General features: G+C 33.1%; 6 protein-coding genes across 6 annotated transcripts; 3 read left to right on the forward strand and 3 right to left on the reverse strand.

Annotated features, from left to right (window-relative positions):
- Window positions 1–308: 308 nt before the first annotated feature.
- ELE39_001873 (eukaryotic ribosome biogenesis Erb1p) lies at window positions 309–2,509 on the reverse strand (the record flags this gene model as incomplete). Its single annotated transcript, XM_067345596.1, has 2 exons — window positions 309–2,293; window positions 2,359–2,509. 2 exons carry the CDS (start codon window positions 2,507–2,509, stop codon window positions 309–311), a joined length of 2,136 nt encoding a protein of 711 aa, XP_067199484.1.
- Window positions 2,510–3,212: 703 nt separating this feature from the next.
- ELE39_001874 (WD repeat) lies at window positions 3,213–14,852 on the forward strand (the record flags this gene model as incomplete). The annotated part of the gene is made up of 1 exon (XM_067345597.1): window positions 3,213–14,852. One exon carries the CDS (start codon window positions 3,213–3,215, stop codon window positions 14,850–14,852), a length of 11,640 nt encoding a protein of 3,879 aa, XP_067199485.1.
- A 180-nt stretch (window positions 14,853–15,032) lies between these two features.
- ELE39_001875 (uncharacterized protein) lies at window positions 15,033–15,375 on the reverse strand (the record flags this gene model as incomplete). The annotated part of the gene is made up of 2 exons (XM_067345598.1): window positions 15,033–15,238; window positions 15,333–15,375. The coding sequence occupies 2 exons, from the start codon at window positions 15,373–15,375 to the stop codon at window positions 15,033–15,035; spliced, it is 249 nt and encodes an 82-aa protein (XP_067199486.1).
- Window positions 15,376–15,905: 530 nt separating this feature from the next.
- ELE39_001876 (SWI SNF related transcriptional regulator ATpase) lies at window positions 15,906–20,576 on the reverse strand (the record flags this gene model as incomplete). Its single annotated transcript, XM_067345599.1, has 1 exon — window positions 15,906–20,576. The coding sequence occupies one exon, from the start codon at window positions 20,574–20,576 to the stop codon at window positions 15,906–15,908; it is 4,671 nt and encodes a 1,556-aa protein (XP_067199487.1).
- A 1,135-nt stretch (window positions 20,577–21,711) lies between these two features.
- Window positions 21,712–23,202, forward strand: ELE39_001877 (Pfa like; the record flags this gene model as incomplete). Its single annotated transcript, XM_067345600.1, has 1 exon — window positions 21,712–23,202. The coding sequence occupies one exon, from the start codon at window positions 21,712–21,714 to the stop codon at window positions 23,200–23,202; it is 1,491 nt and encodes a 496-aa protein (XP_067199488.1).
- Window positions 23,203–23,395: 193 nt separating this feature from the next.
- ELE39_001878 (uncharacterized protein) lies at window positions 23,396–23,794 on the forward strand (the record flags this gene model as incomplete). The annotated part of the gene is made up of 1 exon (XM_067345601.1): window positions 23,396–23,794. One exon carries the CDS (start codon window positions 23,396–23,398, stop codon window positions 23,792–23,794), a length of 399 nt encoding a protein of 132 aa, XP_067199489.1.
- Window positions 23,795–24,235: the final 441 nt, after the last annotated feature.

Here is a 24,235-nt window from a genome sequence, read left to right on the forward strand (position 1 = left end):
ATATATTAATCCCGATATACATCGCTATTTCATTATTATTCATAATCTAACCAAATAATTTAGAATTTTTAAAGTATTATTTATTTCTTAATTTAATCCACTATTTTTTCTTGTGTGGTGCTTGTACTTTAACTACATAGATTTGGCGCCGAAATAATTAGCAATAGAAATTCCGGAAATTATTCAAATTGCATGCAATTTTTGCATGCGAGCTATAGAAAAGAAAAAAGGGTATCTAAAATGGGAAATTAGAGAGATGCAAAATTAGAAGTGACTTAATAGAATGATAATAATTGTAGGGGATAATATTATCCCCAGAGAATTAGAGACGGTTTTCCACTGTTATTAATGCCAGCTGTGAAGATCCAAGGTTGTTTTGGATGCCAAATAGCTGAGCTAATGAAAGAAAGCTCCCCTTTAATTACCTTTAGAGGAACGAAGACGGGGTCGCTCATTAGATCTGAAGGCATTCTGCAATGGAAAACATTAATGGTGCCATTTTTACTAGCGGTGAAGACCATAGATTTTCCTTGGTGGAATTGCACCTTCTTAATAACTGATTCACTATATCTTAAAAGTTTATAAGGAGTATTTCCAAGATCCAGGTCAAACCAAGCAATTCTTCCATTCGATTGTCCAACAAAAATATGTTTTCCTGTCGAATCTAGGGAAATTGTCGTAGGATCTTCAATACCAATAAGTTTTTTGACAAGGGCTTTATTAGTATTTTGGTTACCAAGTTTCTTATTACCTGTTTTACTAGATGTTAAGTCAACAATCCTAATACATGTCTGGGTAGCAACAATGAGCCAAGGGTTAGATGAATGGAACTGAACTGACTTAACCAACCCACTAAGTTTTTTAAATGCAGTGATTGAGGAGCACCTATTGATAGAGTGAATAACAACTCTTTGGGAAGGTGAAATGGCTCTTGGGGATACTACAGCTAAATATCCTCCTTTATTATGCCAGGCTAAATGTCTGATAGCAGATTGGTGTTTAATTACAACAATAGAGCTTAATTCTTTAATTAATTCAGAGTTTGAATCAAAGCTCATGTTAATCCATGAAAGTAGCTCCAATTTACTGGATTCTTTGTTATAAGTCTTGAGATTTTCAAATAATTCCAAAGAGCGCTGGTGATCTTCTTTTGGATCCTTTTCTTTGCTTTTAAGATTATTAATTGTTACCTCTGAATCGGAAGCTTCTTCCTGTTCAATATCGGTGGAAGCTTCAGAGTCTTCCGCAAAACAAATATTGGGTAGTTTCAATGTTAAAATAAAGAGGTATTCCTCAACTCCACAAGCTAAAATGGGCATATTAGGATGAAATGCCAAAGATGTTATGGAGCTTGCATTAGATTCCTGTTGGGTTTCATCATTAAAAGATGTTTCGTTTAAGATATTTAGTTTTTGAGTAATTTTCGAGATATCCAATTTAAAGGCTAATCGTGAAGTAGAGGTCTCAAATACTGACAATAAAGTGCCTACTCCTACAACCAGCCATAATCCATCAGGTGATGCAGACATTTGTATATTTTTACTGTCAATTAATTGATCAAAGTCGTATCTGATTCTGATTGAAGTTGGATAAGGTTTCAAATCGCTCGTATCAATTGGGGGAGGCAAGATACTTTCAGGGTCAACATTCATTCTCATCTTCATTGCTCTAGGGCACAAATAAAGATCCAAGCAGCGTTCGAACCTTTCAGTAATGAGCTTGTCATAAGCTGGTACCCTTCTTAGGCAATCAAATTTAGATGGTATAAATGTACTCTCAAGTTCTCCCTCTTTCTCAAGCTTAGAAATCTCATCATCATCTAATAGGTACTCTTCTGGAGGATTGTAGCTATGCTCATGAACTGGGAGCTCCATTCTTGGTGCTGGGATATGAGGAGGTCCTTTGGAAGTAGTTTCATCTACAACAGGGTCTAAAATGGCATCTTCCCAAATATCATATACTTCTGGCTCTTTCTTCTTAATAGGGTGTAAAATCTTAAGCCTTATTAGCTTAACTAGATTAGTGATTTTCTTTGCCTCCCATTTAGATGGTATAAATCCACGTTTAGGAACTGGTCTATTTGATACTGGGAATATTCTATCTTCTAAACTATCATTTTCATAATGGTAACTTTCAGCATCAAAGTCTGGATTCGCATAGGTTTGAGATGAAATTCTTCGAATTATATCCAAATCCTCATCAGTAAGTCTTACTGAAGTTTGATTTTTTTGATCGTATATTGTTCTCCATGCATCTGGATCTGTTGAATTAAGTAGAGCTTGTAACTCAGAATCTATAAAAAAAATAAGTCAGATTCATTTCAATAAGCCCTAAACATACATTACTGACTTAACTTACCTGACTTATTGAGTAACTTTTTCAGTCTCTCTCCGTCAACTGTGTATCCTTGGTGATCAAATTCGTCATACCAATGTAATGGTACATTTCCAACGCGGTTAATCTCTTCATCTTCGTCTGAAATATACAAATTCTCATCAATGTTTTCCATTATACTTTTACTCCTTTATTTCCAAAGTATTTTTTTAATTCTATTTCCTTACCTTAGTCCACCTTTTTCTAGTCTTTTTTTACCATTTATATGTTAGTTGGGCTGGCGCCCAGTCACTTTAAAAGGCGCCGAATCCCTTATGCTTTTATATTTTTTTATTTTTAAAATATTTTTCCTGGTCATTAAACAAGTTTATTAAAAACATAGCCATTGGAATTAACACTACTAATATATTTTACTACTTTTGTGAGATATTTGTCTAGATTTTACTTTTTCAGGTGTTTTCTTTGGTTTACTTTGTTTCCCCCGTTTTTGTGTCTTCACATTTTCAATATGCATATTCCAATATATTGAAATTTTGACACGTAAGTTTTTAGTAATTGGTTGCATGCACTCATGCACAAATTTTTTGTTAAAACTACCTGTATTGGGAATTAGACTTTCTTTTGAAACTATAAGAAGATGGAAAATAATGCAAGTATGAGTAGAATTGGAGTAAATCAATAAAATATATTTCTATTCAATTCTTCTAGATAGTCAATGATGTTAAGAGGGAGATTACCTTGTTCTCTTCTCTTTCTTTTGTAACTCCAGTGTGAAATTATACATTATTTCAAGTTTGCCGCCCCAAAGGTACGAAATGTAACATGTAGTGAAAATAAGAAAAAATAAATGTGGCAAAGGGTTTTGATGTAAAATTAACATGAGGGATTGCGTTGAGGAAAATGGAACAAATGGTGTGCAGAGTTTGATTAAGACTTTTGTAAAGGAGGACCCTTCTTTTGTGATTTTACAGTCCATTAAAGGTAGGGATAATTTGGAGCTTACAGATGGAAGGCTTTTGGTATCACATAACCCCAAATTAATAGCAAACTTAACTACAGAAGGTAAAGTTTTCGTGTTTTTAGATACTTTTAAAAGTGACATTGAGAGTTCCGATACTGGGCAAAAAGATATTGTTTTAAAGGAAATAGAATTAAAATGTTTAAAAGAGAGATCTGAGCCAAGAACTGTGATATCAGAAGCAATTTGGTGCAAGTCTATTATTAGAGAGGATGATCTGAGAGAGTATGAAATTGCCCCAACTTTGGTTCTACTAGAAAAAACAACAGAGAATATCCACAAATATAGCAAATGCAAGTATTGTAGCAAGCATTCAGGAAAGCAGTTTTTAACAATCCTACAGTTTACTAGAATAGGAAACTTTGAGAATGGGGAGTACGAAATAGTTGAATTGGATGTAAAAGATAATTCGGAAAATGGGCTCAACTTTAATAAGCCAATATCCATTGATTTTGAAACTTCAAAAAGTCAGAAAGCAAATATTTCAAACCAAGCGAGAACAAAAATCAGGCACTGTAGGATTCAAATTAAAGATATATTTAGCAAATTCTTTAATAAAAAAGCTGAATTTTCTGAAGGTCATAAGGTTTGTAAAGGTTGTTTCTCATATAATAGTGTTCAAATCTTTGTTGACAACTCAATGGAATCAGGGTTTGTGGTAATAATGGCTAATATGGTAGTATTATCTTTAGATTTTATTCAAGGTTGCTCTTTAATTCTTAATAGAAGGTTTCTTATTCAAGATTTCCGAGATCCCACAATTCGGTTTTATTGCTTTATAATACAAAGCGGATGGCTTGTATCATTGTCTGATAATATGGAACTATTAATTTGGAATTATTGTCAGGGAATAGCGTTTAGAATGGTTAAGCTGAGTGAAGATTATTTTGAACTTCCAGTTTCAAATAAAGAAAGAGTTGATACTCTAGCCACTCTTTCATTTGGAAAAGATTTGTCCAAGTTATTTTTGGTGCTTGATGACTTGAGTCAAAATGTTTCCAGTCATCCAAAACAGGTTGGAATCTTTGTAATTGACTTAAATGTTATTTTTAGTCAAGTTCTGTGCTCGTATTGCATTTTAAAGTTCTTAATCGATACGAGAGAAGCTTTGGAGATGAGAATATCTGACCCAGGAATAGAGTTGAAAAAAAAGTTGCAAATAAGCTCAGGCAGTATACCTCACGTTCAATTATATGACGAGTACTCGTCCCTCACAGTTTATCCAGAAGCTTTCCGTTTTGGGGACGAGCATAAAGCTTTAGAAAAAATCATGCAATGTCTCTCGGAAGAATCCTGTCGATATTTAGACTCCACAGATTCGGCTAAGGGCTTGAATCTGAAATCGGATTTAACAAAATATGAGTTTGGGTGGCCTCTTTTGTTTAACAGAAGCTGGTTTTCTGGAGATCTATTCTGCAATTATAAGATGAATAAGATAATCATTTCTACCATTGAAAATATCATTGCAAAAAACACTTTTGGAGAATGCTTCATTGATAATTTTGAAGAGCTAAGCAATAACACGTATCTGGAGGCAATCTCCAGTCCTTTAAAGAAGGCTTTAGAGAGCGTCCCCGAGCTTATATTTTCGGAAGCAGTAAGTCCCAGAAAAATTACTAAAAATCACTCGTATCGAGTTAGAGATATGGAAACTGATGAAAGTTTTCAAGGTAAATCGATACCTCGCAAATCTAGTTTTATTCATGGTCATGTAATTACCATCCCCACTGATGAGTTCGAAAATCACGAAAGAATTCAACATGAGATTAGATTTATTGATATTATCGCATCGTCCCATACAGTTTTGATACAGCTTTCTATTCGAGATTCGCCTAAACATCTAAGCTTCTATATTTCTGAGGAAAACAAACAACTTTTTATCCATCAATTAAGTCTTGAAAGTGAATACTCAATGATTATTATGGGTCTATCTAGAGTTATAGATTGGCACTACTTTGTATTAAAGGATGTTAGAAGAAAGAAATCCTACCTTGGTCTCTTTTCAAAAACTATGAGCTTACTTGGACTAATTTACTCATCTGTAAGGTACCAGGATATTGATAACTTGCACAAGATTTGTGAATATAACAATGTAAACTCATGCATTATTCCTTTGATACAGTTGGAAATAGGATTCAAACATGAAGAGTTAAAGCTTATTAGCCTTTCTCTAAAAAATACTCCAATGATACTTAATATAGAAATCGTCAAACTGGCCCAAAAAATGTTGCAGGATGCTAATTTGCATTTATCTTTGGACTTTAAAAGAGAGTCTTCGAAGCTATTCCTCGATTTTTGCCTGGATAAAATTAAATATTACTCTGAGAATGAGCCAACTGTGTTTGAAGAAGAAAAAAAGCGACAAGATTCAAAAGTGGATGAGTTTCTACAAGAGATTTCTTACTATTTGTCAGTATTTAGGATGTATCTAAACAAGACTTCAGGCTTAACATTCCTTGAAGAAGTTGAAGAAAATAGGCAAAAAGAGGATGAAAATTCAGAGAATGAGTTTATTAAGGAATTAAGCAAAGGAGCTGACGAAGATAGAAACTACTATGACGGTGTAGTCCTATCTAAAAAAAACATATTTATTAGAGATCAGGTAATAATGGGGCGTTATTCAAGCTTGATTGACTGGTATTTAAAAAGTAGCAAAGACAAAAACCCTCAAGTATTTAGAATAAAAGTTCTACATGAAATTTACAAGTTGATTTGTACTTTAAGCACCAATTCTCTCACGCTCTCAATTCACATGTTGAGACAAATTGGTGAGAATACAACACGATACCTCAAAAGTATTTTGTATTATACAAGCAGGAGAGAAATTAGGAAAAGACTAATTAGCCACTTGAGACACTTTGGTGCTTTGGACGATGATGATATTGCTCTTATTCAATTCAATACAGAATTGGAAAGCTACTATCCAAATAACTGTTATTCTGTGGAACGAAATAGAATCTGGACATCCTTATTTACTTATTCTATTCCATATAATATTTTATCGGACTGCAACTTGGAAAGTGAGTTCAAGGCTAATACCGACAATGAATGCATTATCCAGGAAAAAATAGAAGACGGAAAATTACTAAATGATTGCTTTGATTCGAGTGAAGATTTAGACAACTTCTATTTCTATGGAAGTATTGATCAAGGGAACCATGTAAACAATCCCATCTTCTCGGCAATGACTTACCCATTTGGTGGTTTGCAGGCTTTAAAGTCTGGGTTAAAAATAAACGAAGAGTTTAATCCACAATATCTTGAGGATTTAAGGAGGATTACAAGTGTTACCAGTATCTCAGCCAAAAAGTTGTCAAATAACAAAGATATTGGGTATAGAACAGAAAACAAGGAAAACATTGAAATTACAAACAGAGAATTTTTTTACTCAAACTTTTCTACTGAGGCGATTTCTGCATGGGAAGACTTGAAGTGCTGTGAAATAGAGGACTACGATTTGGAATTAAATAACTTTTATATCCAAGGAGGTTCTAACGAACCTGAGATTGAAAATGATAGAATTTCTGGAAAAAATATGAATACAGTTATCTCAAGCATTCCTGAGCAAGAGGGAAACGATTACATTCGTTTGAATAACGGAAAATTGGTTTCTATTAAAAATTCAAGCTGTAAGCAGTGTTTGGACTTGAACGAAGATGAGGAGCTTGAAATTGAAGAGGAGTTGCTCAACTACGAAAATGAGTTTGGCCAATTATTGATTTCAAGAAATAATACTAATGAAAATTTCTCTTTATCTTCTCAAAAAAAGCATATATCGTCAAATTCACCAAATATATTAACCCCGAGTCCAATATCGAGCTCTCTAGACAAGAATCAGCCAAATACCACAAACTTTGGAGATCATAACTCAAAGAGAGGAGATCTGACGTGGCTTAGACTCCAAAGACAAAGAAAAGAAATGATGAACAACAATTTTAACAACTCTGGCTATTTAAATCATTCGCTAAAATTTTTGAGTGAATGGTCATTTGATATTTCTATCAGAGTAGTAATTGAGAAGACTCATCTTCAGGTTTGCTTTATTTGGAACCGACTACTAAGAGGATTTCAAACCCCTCCAAGGAGGAATGAAGCTTTGGTATATTCTCTTTTAAATTTAATTATCAAGAAGACTGCAAGACAAATTTCAAATAAATTGGACTATGGAATTTGTTTGGAAGCTGCAAAGAAAATAACTACTAGCATTTATATTGCAGTATTTGGGTTTATCTTCTCTCATTTTGAATGGAAGAATATTCCTGCTTCAATAAACTATTTAGACAATACACTTTTTCTAATGCTTAAATACTTTAATGTAGAGGAATCCTACAAGTATGAATTAGTGAATGAAATTATTAGCCTTAACTTCAAGTCTAGTCCGAGTTTTATTGTTGAAGTCTTCTTGAATTCTCTAGATTCGTCTGGAATTATCCCAATACACCACTTAAAGGCGGATTTGTTGCAAGAAAAGATCAATCAAATTGAAATTGATAGATACAAGAACATTAAGTACATTATTGACAAATGCACCAGATATGGAGACTATGGAGTTTATCTTTTCAGATACTACTTAATGAGATCCAGTGATTTTGCTTCTAAGGAATCTCTAAATACTTTTTTGTCAGTCATCGAGAATTCCATACAAACTAATAATGCTGAGGAAAATCAACGAAGTCAAGTGGATTATACCGATTATTTAAATATTATATACATATATCTAGACAAAAAACAGGATATAATTTTGCTTTCATTAAAACAGACTTTCAAGTCCCTTAAATCTAGTATTGATAAAAATATTTATATATCTCTTCTGAGTGACTACAATGGAAATGATTTTGATCTTCATAACAAAGAAATGGATGGATTTGACTTGGAAAAGTTTAATAACCCAGGATTCATATTGAATATCCTAATAAAGTACTTTAATAACCACTATGAAAGCTTACCTGACCAGAGTGAGGGGGATAATAAGGAGAAAAGTATAGACCAATTAGAGTTTAAAGGAAAAGATAAAAGAATCAACATATCCCCATATTATATTCTTTCAATTTTATTTTCATTGGATATACCTAGAAAAGATGTATACAATCAAGAATTTTATCTGTTTCTTGACAAATTCTTTCCTTCTTTACTCCAAGTGTTTAGGAAAACATTTTTGAAGGAAAAGGTATTTACAGATCAGATTCAGGACAATAGTATTAATAAAATGAATGAAGATGCAAATGAGGACTTAAATTCAGATTCCTCCCCATCCTTCAATATTACTAAGATAATTAAAATGACTGATAAAGACTCAGAGCCTCTGATAAAAATGATGGAATTGTATCCAAAGTTAAGAAAAACACTTCAAGAAAACCCAAATAGTACGAATGAGTTTTTTGAGCTATTTTCTGAAAACCTGAAAAAAGTGACAGAAGAAGAGGTAGGAAGATGCTTTGAAATTCCTGAAGATAAATTGAGCTTGCCAATATTACACTATGTATCAATGGGAAGACCATTTTTTGCCTTTAATCTTTTGTGTATGAGACATACAAGGTTTCATAATGGTTTGGACTATAAGCAATTTAGACAGGAAGATTTGAAGTTTCCAGAACTTTCAATGGAAGAAAAGGTTGAAATTTACCAATCGGTCTACACATTAGCAATTCGGAATTTCACCAGGGACACAGTTGTTTGCAGTAGTGTAATATTTATTTCCATGCTAAAGTTACCAACAGAACTTCTATGTACTGATATAAGAGTTGCAAGATGTATATATATACACCAGATTCACAAGAGGGATGAAGGATCAATTACATCTAAAGTAAATTACGATACTCAGGAAATGGATATCCAAATAGACTTAAAAAATTCTGGCAAGATTAATGAGATTTGGAATCTGTTTCTTAAATTTGGCCCTCCGAAAATAAGCTCATATTTGGAAAACAATAATGATTATAATGATCAAGATAACCACAAAGAGTTCCAAGATAATCAAAAGTATTCTAGTTCTTTGTTTTCAGTATTGAAGATGCTTGAAGAGGCAGCTTGGGCAAGCGGAGATATCATTACTGGAGTAAATAACAAAGAAGAAAACAATTCTGTTTTAGATCAAAACAATCAAGATGTTGAACACGTTGATTTACTTCCCCATACTCCAATTTGGCATCTAGTGGCAACTTTCTGTAGGATCCATGGGTTGCCAAGATCTTTGACTTTATTGCATGAATTGGCCAGAAGAGGAGAATGGGTAGCATTTCTCCAGGAATGTGATTCTCAGAAATGTCCATTAGAAACTGTTGGAAACATTATTAACGAGTATATGTCGGAGAATCCAGTTTTGAAGTTACATTTAAAGATTGCATTAAACATTAATGATGATGGTGACGATGTTCAAGTTGGGAGCAAGAGTGAATTCTCATACGAATCTAACAAAGAGAGTGACTATATTATTAACTTAGTAAGGTGGGACAAATTATTTTATTCCTTAAAATTAGTTGATTTAGAATCCAAATTAGATGAGAAGAAAATTTTGGAGTTTTACGAATGGTCAATTAAACAAGTTTTTAAAGAGATTATACAAGAAATGAGTGTAAACAGGGTTATAATATACTATTCATTACTTGAGGAGCATTATTTGGACTTAATTGAGAAGTTTCCGAACTTGAAGAGTAAATTGAAAGAACTGATCAATTCTTCAGTAAATTCGTATTTATTAATAGAACTGGTTAACTCTTTATGTTATAATTCTATAAAAGACAATATTGAAAGTTTTCAAGATCATGAGATATGGAAGGAAATCTTTAAATCTCGAGTAATTCAGGGATTCGAAGATAGGAACGACTCAAAACCTGAAATGGAAAATCTTAAAAAGTTATTACAAGAGTTTGTTTTTACAATTTTCAAAGACAATAATTTTGATGAAATTTTAAATTCTTGTCGAAATAGAAGTGATCAAATAAAACAAAACTGTGAGACAGACACAGATACAGATGAAGAAGATGTTTTAGCAGAAGATAAGAGGGATCTGCTTTTGAATAGATTTGTTGAAGAAACTAAAGATGTGATATTGATTATGAATGAGCTAAAAATATTTGTAAGCTCAGATTCTTTGGATTTACTTTTTAGGCCAAGGTTAGGAAATATAAGTGATGATGATACAGAAAAGGATAATTTAAGCTCTAGCAAGTCCGAACAAATTGGGCCACTTATTAACAAAGATGAGACTACCATAGTACTTTGGATACTGCTTTCCAATTTGAATGAGAGCGGATTACTTTGCAGAGTTTCAAGTTTGTTTTATGGGAAGGATACTCAAATAACAATGATTTTCAACTCCATAGAAGCTTTATATTCATATGATGTGGAAAAGGCAACAGAGAATCTTAATAAAGTTTTAATTTGCAATGAGATTGGACTGGAAAAGGATAGAAGGATTATTGGATTTTTACCACGTAGGGATTTAGTAAGGAATTACTTTGAACAAGAATTTTTGGGATTGTATGGTAAAATAACAGTAGAGGACCATAGAACACTATGGATGAGTTTAAGTGAGTTAAACTTGGAGAACAAATATCCGAAAAATGAAACTCTGTTTTTTGAGATAGAAAATCATGGATATAGAAGACATGTTATAGATTTGTTATATTTGAATCTGGAGGATTATCAAGTAAGTTTTGAACAGTTTGAGAATTGGTTATGCGTTCCAGAAAAGATGCTATTAAGGGATTTTTATCAACAGAAAAGGTATAGATTGTTTTTAAGGTATTTAGAGGAGTCATCTTCATCATGCAGAACATTATTGAATGATGAGGAGGTTTTGAATTGGCTGGAAGGCTCATTTTTAAGTAATATTGCAGGTGAATTTGAAATATTCTCAGCGGATACAAGCTTTAAATCACCATTACAAAGAATGGAATTCATTAAGAACTATTTTTGGACTGAATTGAAGAATTTATCTATTTCAATTCAAAAAATCTCTATAGAATTAACTCCTTTGTTCCTTTTCAAAATTTCGATTTATTGTTGGTATCTTTTTGAGAAGCTGGAGAGGTGGCTTTCAACTTTTGACCAGGTTGTTTTGATTTCTATTTCAATTCATTTTATATTTGAGATTTTGGAAATCATGGATTTAAGAAAATCAGAGAGTTTCAAAGCTACCAGTAGCGTTGGGAAAGACTATAGTGATTGTGATGATGATTATAGTAAAAGCGACAATCATACTGGTTACGAATATAGAAAGGAAGTTGAGGGTGCAAGAAGCCGAGTATTGGAGTTTGTTCCAAACTATTTTGATAAGAATTATGTTCAAGAATGCCTTAGATATGCAAGTTACAAGCTATTTCTACTACTTTTATCTAATGTCGGTATTAAAGAATTAAAGCAAAACAAAGTAAAGGTTATCTTACAAGGACTAAGTGAATTAATATCTCAGGGAGAAAAAAATAAGCTGGAGATTACAAACTTTGAGTTTGAGTATAATTCACAGTATTTTGATTTGCTGGAAGAGATTTTCCTTTCAAGCAGAGGAAATCCAGTCATATTTACTCCATCTGGATACTTTAACTTTAAGAACGTAACAACAGAACTCCCATTTAGCATTCAAATTCCTAGTAAAATCTCATTGGTTGATCACCCTGTTGACTCCAAGAATGTCCACAACTCTGTTCAAAATATTGTCAACTATATGTTTGATATTGGTTTAGCATTTAACGTTGGGATGAGGTTTATTCCAAACATGAGAAATAAGCTAGAAGTCTCCAAACAAAGATTTTACCGAAAACTCAAAATATTTACTCAAAAGCTTTATAGTAGTGATTCAAAATCTACAGAGTCATCCAGCAGCTCTGATTCAAATACTAATTCTGAAATAGCAAATCTAGAAAATACTCCAGCTTCTTCCTCAATCAATTTAAGCAGAAGCCTACAAGCTTGGGACTTAATTACTGACTACTTGATTGAAATTTACTATATTTCTTCAATCTTCACAAGAGTTATTTTAATTTGGCTAATTCAAAGTTTTAGTACAACTAATTTAGATGGTTTAATCCCCAAGGAGTTTGAAAACAGTAAATCTTCAGAAACTAACGACTTTAATGAATTCTTGATCAAGTCAATTAGAAACTCAGAATCTTCATCGCCTTGTTCTAAGTCTTCGCTTAGAGAAGGTAGCACCATTTTTTGGAGAGGCTTTATTTTGGCTTTTGGTGAAACTGAGGAGCTTTCTTTATTTAATGTTACATATAGAATGAAGCTACAGTCAATTTTAACCTTATTACAATTTGCTAGCCAAGTTGATCAGAGTTCAAAATCAAAGTATTCATACTACATAGAGAGCATTAAAGAAATATTTGTTGGAATAGTTCAAAATTCTGGCTTATCTGAAAGTCATTTGAATGGAGAGCTTAGTAGTTTGGAAAGCTTTGACGAGCAAACTCTTTTAAAAATTTCACTATTTATACTTAAAGTATTTTCATCGAATGCAATTATTCCTTTTTTCAAGGAAATATTAGAACTATCCATTTTTTTTGAATACGATCATAAGGACTATGAACATAATTTTGGAAATAGTACAACTTGTACAATTAAGTTTAAAACTATTCAGAAATGTATTAAAGTTATATTAATTAATAATGCTTATATAGAAAAGCAACAAGTTGATAATATGTTTATTGAATTAATTAAAAGGATTATTGAGAGATTTCATAACCAGCCTTTCATAACATCAATATTATATCAAATATGTCAGCTCATTATGAATCCTGATAAAATGATTGAATCTTTGACTGAGGATGTTGAATTAAACCAAGTAACTAGTGGAAACGGAATAACTAAGATTAGAGAGTCGATATATTTACATTTAACTAGATATTACTTGGTAATGATAGATTTTCATGAAGAAGGCGTTTCAAAGGATGACGAATATAGCCAACTAATTATAAATGATGCAATTTCTAAGATAGATAAGCTACTAACACAGCATTCTAAACAAGAATTTGATTTGGTATTATTTACAAACATATTATTGGAGATTCCTGAAATTCCTTCACTTGATGAGCTTACTTCTTCCCAAATTAATCAAGTTTTGATGAATCTTGAGCTGGATAGCAACGAAGGGACTTTACAGAATTTTAGCTCCCATATATTACCTAGTAACTGGATCAGAGTATTAATTTCCCAGCGTATTCTGAGTATATATAAGCAAAGAGAGATACCAGATAAAGCTAATAATATTTTTGGACTGTATAACAAACCAAATATCAACCTTATTGGATCCAAATTGAATGAGCCGGATTTATTAGCAGAGTTTCTTGTCAAGAAGTGTCTCTCCAGTCAGTGGAAAACTGGTATAGATTTCATGTACTCTAAGTATGGTCAATTTGATCTAATGATTGCATTACAAACTTTGATCGAGTCATGTGAGTTGTTAAGGTTTACAGACAATCAACAAAGTTTTAGAGTTTACCAGAACTTAGCAGGACTCTTCTCTATGCAGCTTTATTTTGCTAGCTCTTATTCAAGAATCAAGAATAGTGATTTTGATTCCAAGTCTGATAACTTTAAAATAATCCCAGGCCTTCCAAATAATGGAATTATAGGCCAAGAAGCCAAAAAGAGTGTTTATGATAGGCTTACCTGTATAGTTAGAAAAGAAGAGCTAGACCAACTTTTTGAAGATTTATATCAAACAAATAATAATAATAATAATATTTTTGGCAACAGAACTTCAACTCAAAGAGATAAATACAGATTTGAGACAGATAAGATTCGACTTCTTAATTTAGACTTGGTTGAATTGTATGAAGTTGTATCAGATCCCCAAGTTTGCTATAATCCAGCTATGATTTTGGTGATATTAAATGGTTACGAAGCTATTTATGGACCTATAGTACATTCAGTATGGCCTAGAATACTATTTATTCAATCAATCATACTAGCTAGGTTTAAGTTCTTGGATGATTACAAACTCGAATTTGGAGCTTTGGACGAAGACATTTTATTATCCATGATTAGATTGTACAACAATTCTCTCAAGGAGGATAATGGTGATAATTTAAAAAGAATTAACGGAATGACTTTTTATGACTTTATCAAGTCCGAGGATAATAATAATAATAACGCCGAGAATGGTAATATTGTCTTTGAAAGCACTGAAGAAACTGGAGGAGTAGAATTGGATGGGCATAGCTTGAACCTTGACCATGATTCAGAAATTGATTTTAATAAGGAACTTGATCAAAATTCAGATCTAGAAGATGACCATAGCCCTAATATTTACGATTTAGCATTGAGCTGGAATGAGAGAGGAACCAAAGAAAAACTTTCAAGCATGAGAAAGGAAGAAATTCTTGAAAATTGGACAAGGCTAATTCAAAACTACATAGAAGATTTACAACTGAGAATTTCAGTCTGTAGAATGGTGGACGAGGAAGGACTTTCAGAAGTAATCTTTTCAAACAAGAAGTTATACAATGACAAGTCATTATACAAGTTTACTCTGACAAGCAATGTTGACTGCTAATTCTAATCAACTATGAGGATTGATTTACAATAAATCAATGGTTAAAGCAAGGAGAAATGTCAAAACATACATTTTCTCCTCTAGCAAAAATTACCAAAAATGAAGCATCCCAAGGCTAAGTACATTACCAATTAGTCCGAGGGATGCAAGAACCAGAAATATATCATAGTATGTTGAGTACTAACACAATTGATGAGCAAGAGTCATTTTAAATTCAATATCAATAAAACTTACATATAATATAATAGAAACAAAAAATAATAATGTACTATAACTCAATATATTCACATACTGAACATATACCGGCTTATTTTTACTCGCAATCGGACAATATTTATCCAAAATTGCTTCATCATCAGAGCCACAACTATCAGAATCAGTCACATCTGAAAGAAAAGATATACAAATTTAGAAATTAAACGAATGAAATATCTCAATCTTAGAATTTCTTTTCCATTTTATTATATATTTATTGCTTACCTGAAACTTCAATTTCTGTGTACCTTATCCTTCTTTTAATCATTCTTATCTATCTTCACTATTGTTATTATTTTGGCAATTTTCATTCAAAGTTTTCTTGGCCTTTTTCTAAATTTGTGAATGCATACGTGCATTCACTACAAATACTGAAAAAAATATTCAAGATCTTAAAATATCAAGATTTCCTTTTCAAACTTCTGTACAAGCTTTTTAAATAACTTAATTATTTATACACCCGAAAAATTGATATTGCAGAATATATAAGCTATTTTTTTCTAATAAATCTTCTAATAAATTTGACTTAATCCATTTTACTATATATTTACCGTCCACATTAAAAGTGCATGCGTTTTGGCGGGAACTGCGGAAATACAATATTTTTATTGTGCCAGAGAAAGAATTAAGTTGATAAATTCCTTGTATTTTCTTAAAATATGTTTTCATTTTCGTTTAGATTTCTTTTTCAATGTGCTAGAACAATAAGGGAACTATATAAGGAAGATTTAAGCAAAACAACAAGAGATAGAATTAAAAGCAGTACAAATTGTATCTACAAAAGATATTGGTAGTTTATTAATTGTTAATTACAATTGCTTCGGGAGTATCTGGTAGGGAGTCCATATAGTTGGTAGGGAGAAGGAAACCACTGTCTGGATCGTTACTTCTCTTGGAGTTATCCTTGGATTCTTTCTCAAACTTAATAGTAGAACTATTGTTTTGGCTTTTACGATTTGAACAAGTAGCTTTTGTATTCTTTTGATTCTGAAGATTCGACTCACCCTTCTTCTTTATAGGCTGTAAGCTTGTGGTATTCTTTTGGTTCTTCTTACCGTGACTGCTCGGGTTGCTATAAAGGTAGTCATCATCATCATCGTCGTCATTGCCATTGCCATTGCCATCCCCATCCTCTTCGCCCTCCACATCGTCCTCGTCCTCTTCGTTCTCATCATCCTCCTCATCCTCCCAGTTTTGAGCACGAGGTTTCTCTCTTTTGGAGGCTCTATCTCGTCTTAAAACTCTTTTGGCCACGCTGGAGCAGTTCTCAAAGTCCTCGTTATTGTCTTCACCCTCCTCATCTTCGCTGAAGGAAATGATCTTCCTCTTCTTTGACAAGCTCTTGTCAGAAAAGGACCCGTTTAAGTTGGGCAAAGGCGAATTTGACGAAGCAGAGGAAAAGTATGCTGACGATTTCCGCCTCTCTTGTCTATCTTGTCTTTTAAAAGTTGAAATATTTCTCAAAGAGCTTCTTTTCCCTCTTAGTGAAGATATTGAAGAAAGGGAGTTACCTTTGCTGGCAGACTCTGAATTGCTTTGGTTTGATAAAACCGGAAGAGATCTCCTTCTTTTGTTTGTCTCCTTTAGCAGCTCTTTAGAAATATCCGTAATTTCTCCAGCCTCGTACTTTTCCATTACTCTAAGGAAAGCTCTTTCACTTAGTCCCTCCACACAAAGATAATCCTTATTTGATTTCCACCTTGATTTTCTCTCTGATCTGTCCAAATCACGAATTTCATTCAAATTATTGTCTTCGATACCCAGCTCAGCATTCACCTCATTTGGTGGTCTTACAATCCAATCCGGAACTTCTTGCATTCTTATCATCCTTCCAGATTTCTCCAAACATTCAAGGTAAATCTTGCTATCCTCCAATGTTAAAACTTCTTGAACTTTTGAGGTCTCGCTTTTGATTTCCTCCAAAGCTTCCTCTTGGGATTCTTGCTCATCCGCTTGGATGCTTTTCTGTCTTCTTCCTGGCTTCTTTGGTCTCGAAGGGGACTTTGAGATGTTCTGGCCATACTTTAGCAAATCAGAGTCAACATTTTTTTTACTGGAAGATAGGTTATTCTCTACAGCATCCTCACCTCTCTCTTTGACACTCTTGTTACTCGTTGCTGACTTTTTTGCAATATTCTTGCTCCAGTCTTGGATCTTCTGGTAAATGTTTTTACCAAAGGTTTTCTTGTCCATCTCTTCAAAAGCTTTAAGCTCCTCATCATTTCTAGCCAGGAAATGGTTGATCTCAGAAGGCGTTGTTACTCTGGAATCGCTTTTATACTCCTCCTTACCAAATAGTTCCTTAAGCCTATCCTCCCTCTCATCCTCCTCAACTTGAGTTGAGTTAAACATTCCTGCCTGGATAATTTTATGATCAATCTCCAGCTTTTTCTGAGCACGCTTTAAAACCAACTCCTCCACTCCTGAAATTGAAACGAAACGTAAAACTCGAACCTCGTTCTTTTGACCCATTCTGTGAGCTCTGCTTTGAGCCTGGAGATCTTGATGAGGATTCCAATCGGAGTCGAAAATGATTACAGTATCAGCAGCTTGGAGATTTAAACCCAAGCCTCCAGCCCTTGTTGACAAGACAAAAACAAACTTTTCAGAATCTGGAGAGTTGAATTCATCCATCTTTTCCTTTCTCTCCTGAATTGTCATTGTCCCATCTAATCTATGATGCTCGATACCTCTATAATCCAGAAAATCACCCAAAATATCCATCAATTGTGTCATCTGACAAAAAATGAGTACTTTATGACGAAAACGAATCAGCTTTGGAAGCATCCTATCCAAAACTTCAAATTTACAGCTCACTCTGAAGATGTCATCATTCTCTATTAGGTACTCCTCCACAAATAAATATGGATGATTGACTATCTTTCTAAGCTGCATAATTGTATTACTGACTGATCTGTATTGAATCTTCCCACTAGAAAGATCCATAGAATGTACCGCTTTTTGCTTGATCTGATCATAAACGATCTTTTGCCATGGAGTAAGCTCCATTCTAACAATATACTCCTTCTTTTCTGGCAGATCTTGTAATACATCAGATTTCACTCTTCTTAATAAAAAAGGTCTCAGAATTGAGTGTAATCTACTAATTACAAACAATCTCTCCTCCTCTGAAAGTTCTAAACTGGCTTCATTTGATGGAAGATCACTAAACGGCTTACTGAACCAAACCTGAAAGTCTTCAACAGAATGAAAAACCTGTGGTAATAGGAAATTTAGTAAAGACCATAATTCTGTAATACTATTCTGAAGCGGGGTACCGGTAAGTAGTAGTCTATTTTCAGATCTAAAATCTGCCAATACTACGTGAAACTTACTCTTGGAATTCTTTAGACGGTGGCCTTCATCTACTATGATGTGCTTCCATTGCATTGATTGCAGGGCTCCACTTTCTCTGATAATAAAGTCAAAAGTAGTCAAACATACATTAAACTTGGTGTGTCTCATTTCATAAATGAGTGATCTTCTTTCGTATCTACTTCCTTTAAAACAAAGTATTTTTAGTTCTGGACTCCAGATTTGAAATTCTTTTTGCCAGTTTGGTAAAGTAGATAAAGGCACTACAACTAGATGAGGGCCTTGATTATCTTTGTGCTCGTAGAGATAAGTCAATAATGCAATAGTCTGAACCGTCTTTCCAAGTCCCATTTCGTCAGCCAGAATTCCGTGTAGTTTGTTGTTATACAGACTCAACATCCACTCTACTCCTATGACCTGATATGGCAAAAGGCTTCCTCCTTTAAGAAGTTTCATTGGTTTGTCAGAAATACTCTCTGAGACTGAGTGAGCCATGGTATAGTATGATGCCACGCTTGTGGTTTTTGGGATATTTACAAATTCTGAAGATTCGTCAACATTGACCTCAGAACATGCGATAATATCAGCTGATTCTCTTTGATCTCCCTCTGAATATGAGTTCTGGGCAGATCCAGACTCCATACCTACCATCTTTTGGTCTTGCACTCTAAGTCCAATATCCAAGAGGAATCTGTCAGTCTGGTTAATAAGTTCTTGCAGTCTTCTATTTTTAGTTTCCTTCACAAGCTCCAAATAAGCCTCCAAGTCATTTTCTCTTAAAAGACGTAATCTTTCTCTTTCCTTCCTTTCTAAGTTAATTTGTTTTTGGGATTGAATTGAAACTACTTGCTTGGTAGCACTGACAGCTAGGCGCCCTAATAGAGCTTTTCTCTTCCTTTTTTCCCTGAGAATCCTTTCCCTTTCATCAGAGACCCCATCTATGATGATTTGGAACCTGTATTGGTGGATCGTTGGTGACTTGGATGCCCAAAAGTCAGAAAATCTACGGCTAATTCCGTCGAGCATAGAAAACCCTCTAGCCTTGAAATAGGTTATCCTAGATGGAACAAATATACCACTGGAAGAAATTCCTTCTAATATTGACTCTTGGAGAGCATTAAGTCTCTTTTGATTTGAAGACTTTTCTTGGCAAGTTTCTGAAGCCGGAGTGCGGTTCATATTTGGGTCTGGATTAGGGTTTGAATCTTGGACCTGAAAATCCTGAATTTCTTGAGTTTGAATCTGAGCTGAAACGGTATTTAAATCAGGACTCTCATGCTGTTCTTTGCTGTGTAATTTACTTTTTTCAGATAACTGGTAATACATTGCTCGTTCTTTGACCATGTTTCTGACTTTGTTTTGAATTTTTGAAAGCCTAATAAGCTTTTCGGTCAGTGAAGCTCTATAGGATACATCGGCAGGAAAAGCAAGATACTTTCTTAACTTAGCTTCCATATCAATATCTTTAAAGCTTTTTAAAAATTGCTTTTCTTGTTGAGTGTATTTGTTCCATCTGTTTGACAAATTGGACTCAATTTCTAATGATCCAGCAAATCCCAAAGGATTAATACGAAGTGAATTAAGCTCAGAAAAAACCCTGGTTAGGTCTCCAGTAACCAAAGGAGACTCTTTTCTGGCTCTTTCTTCCAATAGACTTCCTGTTTTTTCAATTTTGTCTCTAAATACTTTTTTTGAGTGGCAAAAGTAATCCTTTAGAACGAGAAACATTTGGGTCTCAGAGTCAAAAACTTCCTTTTCCTCATCCTTTTCTCCAGATTTGAACAAGCCAAATCCTCGTCTAATAATTAGATCGTCCATCATGCAAAATAGTTCCGAAAGTAACTTTTCGCCAGGAATTAAACCTCTGCATAACATTCTGAAGCATTGTATCAGGATCTTAAATCTAAGCTTTAATACACACATTTCTGGGACTTCAACTCTATTTACAATTTCAAAGTCATGTTTCCTTAACTCGTGAAACATTAAAGATGTTTCCAAAAATCTTCCAAACATTTTTGTAGAGTTAATGGAGGCCTCAACAATAACTTTCTCTAACCCAGGTTTAGTCTCAAACTCGTCAATTTCCATCGCCATATAGCCCTCCTCATTTTCGTATCCTGCAAATTTACTTTCTAAATTCCTCACGCCTTCCATTTCCACTCACCAGGTGGTTAAATTCCTACCCCACTTGAATATTTGATTAGAACAGATTTGTTGAAACAAAGGGGTATATATCTGTATTCGCTCTGATTAAATTCTTTCTCAATTCCTCAATTTTTTGGATTACTTGTTCGATTTTTAAATGTTCTCTTCAGTGAAAGAAAGAGAGAAAAAGAATATCAGAAACCTAATTTCTCAACAAAAAATTTCCCTGTCTTAGATATTTGAGCTATGCTTGTAACTGACTAAACATACATACATGCATACACAAATACTTCCATTTGTATGCATATGCACTTATGTTTTCACCTCTCCTTGTTTTATTGTCAATATTTAATTCTTTTGTATATATTTCCTATACTTAATAAAAATATTGGCGCCAACTTGAATTTTTATTTTGATTTGAATCAAGATTTTTTTTTAGAACGCAGATTAAAAAAAAATCAAGCTGGAGATTAAGATCAAACATAAGCAGTCAAAGTTAAACAGTTGAAAATTTGGATTTTTCTTTGAAAATAGTTAATTTATAGTAATATATTTCTCCCAACAAACTAATTTAAATATTTATACTTGCATGTTTGCGCGCCAAAAACACCTAGTGGTTTAGTAATACTAGTTAAAGATGACTATTTAATAAGTGTATACAACTTGTAAGAAAGGAATAAAGAGACATTGGATTAGAGAATACTTGGAGTGATTTGATTTATAGTGAGAATTGCGAGTAAATAGTGAGAAAAGTATCTAAAAGAGATGATTTACTAAAAGCGAAAAAATATATTTATTTTGAAGGCCAAAAATTTAGTATACATGTAGAATACTGCACACAAAATGTTGAAAATTTTAAAAAAATATTAAAATAATGGAATTTCACGACATGTACGCTAAATTATCAAAAAATTTGAAAATAGTTCCAAAAAAGTTTAATAAGTTATCAGGTGAAATATTAGTGGGAGGAAGAGAGAAATACTAAGCCAAAGTTAAAAAAATATATTAAGCAAGCAAATTAGGCATAAAGCTTATATTTGTTTGCATGCATGCGTGTAGTATATATGCTGTGTAATATATAATAGCATTTGACTGACAAAAAAATTAAGTTTAATACTGGTTAATAGTTTTTCTTGTAGAATAAATGTATTTAAACAAGAAAGAAAACAATGGTGAGAAGATTAGGATAAACTTTAAAGATGAATTTGGGTTAGTGGCAACAAATATATTTAAGAGGGCTTTTGTTAGCACTTTGAAAAAATATGATAAATTTCATAATGGAATTGTAACAGCAGAAAAGTTTTGTAATTCTATCAAAGAAACAGATGAATGTTTGAGACAAGAAGATAATATTTGGGGTGTTATAGTGGATTCTAAAGATAAGTGTAATGTATCATCTCCTGTTATAACCTCAATAATGAGTTTGGTTCAAATAACACAGGATAAGTACGTTAACTGTAAGCCTTTATATTTAGATGTTGAGAGAATAGTATCAACAGTATTGGTGAAGAATCCGTATAACGAAAGTACTATTATGGTGAGTCAAATACAGAGAACTTCTTTAGAGAAGGATCATGTAAAGTACTCAGTAAGATGCCCAAAAATGTTCTTGGAAGATTTGTATCCTCCAGCCTTGGAGTCAGCAAATAAATATAGTAATAAAAACAGACAAAGTAGCATTTTTGAAATAAATAGGAAAGACTTTTCAGAATTGAAAGATACAGAAAAACAAGAAGAGAACCTTCCTCAGCTTAGAGCTCTTCCTCCTGATAAGTTGGATGATTTTAGAAAGTTATATGCAATGTGGAACAGATGTATGTTGTCTGATGAAGATTTTATAATACATATGAAGAAAGATATTGGGATAGAACAAATTCCAAGAGAATTTCTTTTACAAGTTGCAAATAAAGGTCCAAGTAGAACATTATCCTTTAGAGATGCAATTTGCTCTTTATTTATTAATGATGTTGACTCTTTAAGAAAGTATAGGCCTGACTTTTTAGTTCCCCAACCAAGTCGAATTCCAATTGAGAGTGTTTATAACCCAGTAACACACGAAAATACGATTGATAAGAGTACCCAGAGGATTATTGAATGCTGTAAAAAAGGCTATGGAAAGATATTAAACTCGATTGATTCAGTTAATGATGATATACTTCATGACTTTAAGTCGCACGGGAGAAGACATAAACAAAACTCTAGCGAATCTGCTATTCTTAAAAGCTCTATGGAAATCAACAACCAACTTAACAACAAAAATAACTCCCGAGTATGTAGTTCTGCTATCGGTTTTGCTGAATCTTCAAATCATTCAGAAAAACCCAAATTTGATTTTGTTATTAACGATACAGACTCTGACGAAGAGCGTGCAAAAGTAAGAAGAGGTAAACAACCTTCCAACTATCACAGAATGACTGTAACTATGCCTAATACCCTTCAAATTCAGCTTAAAAGATGCGCTGCTGGTGAAACTTCTGGTAATGCCATTAGGCAATACCTTAAATATTATGGAATACCCGTTTCTGTCTCTATGGATACTCTTCTAAGAAGAAGTGATGAAGATGGGTCTGTCTCCTTTACATCACTAATGAAAGAAGCCTATCATTCTATTAAAAACATGCAGTCTTTTTTATAATCAACTAGTTATTTTTTGCATGCAGGTTACATGTTTAATAATTCCGTGCGGCGCCGGCGCCAACTGTGCTTTATTCTTATAAATATTAAATTTGATGGACTTTTAGGTTCATTTGAATAATCAGTGGTCCCCAACAAGTAGAGAATTGACAAAGGATTTTCTTGAGTAGATATCTATAGATTTATTTTACAGAATGTCAGAAAAGCAGGATGTGGAGATGCACCAAAATGATCGTCAAAGCGTATCAGATACTAGAAATGAAGGAGACCTGAATGAGGGAAAAAGTATGGCAGTAAGATCTAAAATAGATGAGTATTGCAGATTTGTGCTTGAAAAAGACCAAGATAATTTAGTTAATTGTGACATTATCGATCAAAGTGAGGTTTCTGAGTTTAGATCACAAGTAAACAAGATGAAAATGTGGCCAAGCTTTGATCATATTTTTAAAGCTGCTAGAAGAGATAATAAGTGGTATCTGAGATCTCAGCCTCTGAGAGGCATAAACAAGATTTTATTTGAAGAACAGAAGCTAATTAAAATTTCAAAGGTAAGAAATCTCGTCATTCTTTACTTATTCTCAATCTTTGACTGATTTATATTTTTTTTTCTTTTAATCAATTGATCAACCAGGCAATGTATAAAGGCTTAGTGATTACCCCAATTCCAGAAGAAGTCATTGAAACTGCTGTTCAAACTATAATAAACAGCAATGACGTCCTTCCTGAGATATCTGAATATGTAAGTTTAATTTTAACTAGTTAATTAATACAAAACTTATCTTCATTTTTAGACAATCAAAAGTAAGGAGCAAAAACATATAAAAACAACATTAAGTTAGAAATTTTTCCTGCTCTTATTCCATATTCAAGTAGATTATATATTACTTTAATAGTTAGGATCTGACAAAATGTTCAAGAATGTGCTTTATTAAGTTTAAAGTATTAGTATTCCTTTTGTCCAATCTTCATCCCGAACCCCCTATTGTGAAAAAAATGTCAACTTTAATGGGAGTAATATACTAGGGAAAATAAAA

The sequence above is a fragment of the Cryptosporidium sp. chipmunk genotype I genome, assembly GCF_004936735.1.
Source record: "Cryptosporidium sp. chipmunk genotype I strain 37763 chromosome Unknown contig_2, whole genome shotgun sequence".
NCBI lineage: Eukaryota > Apicomplexa > Conoidasida > Eucoccidiorida > Cryptosporidiidae > Cryptosporidium > Cryptosporidium sp. chipmunk genotype I.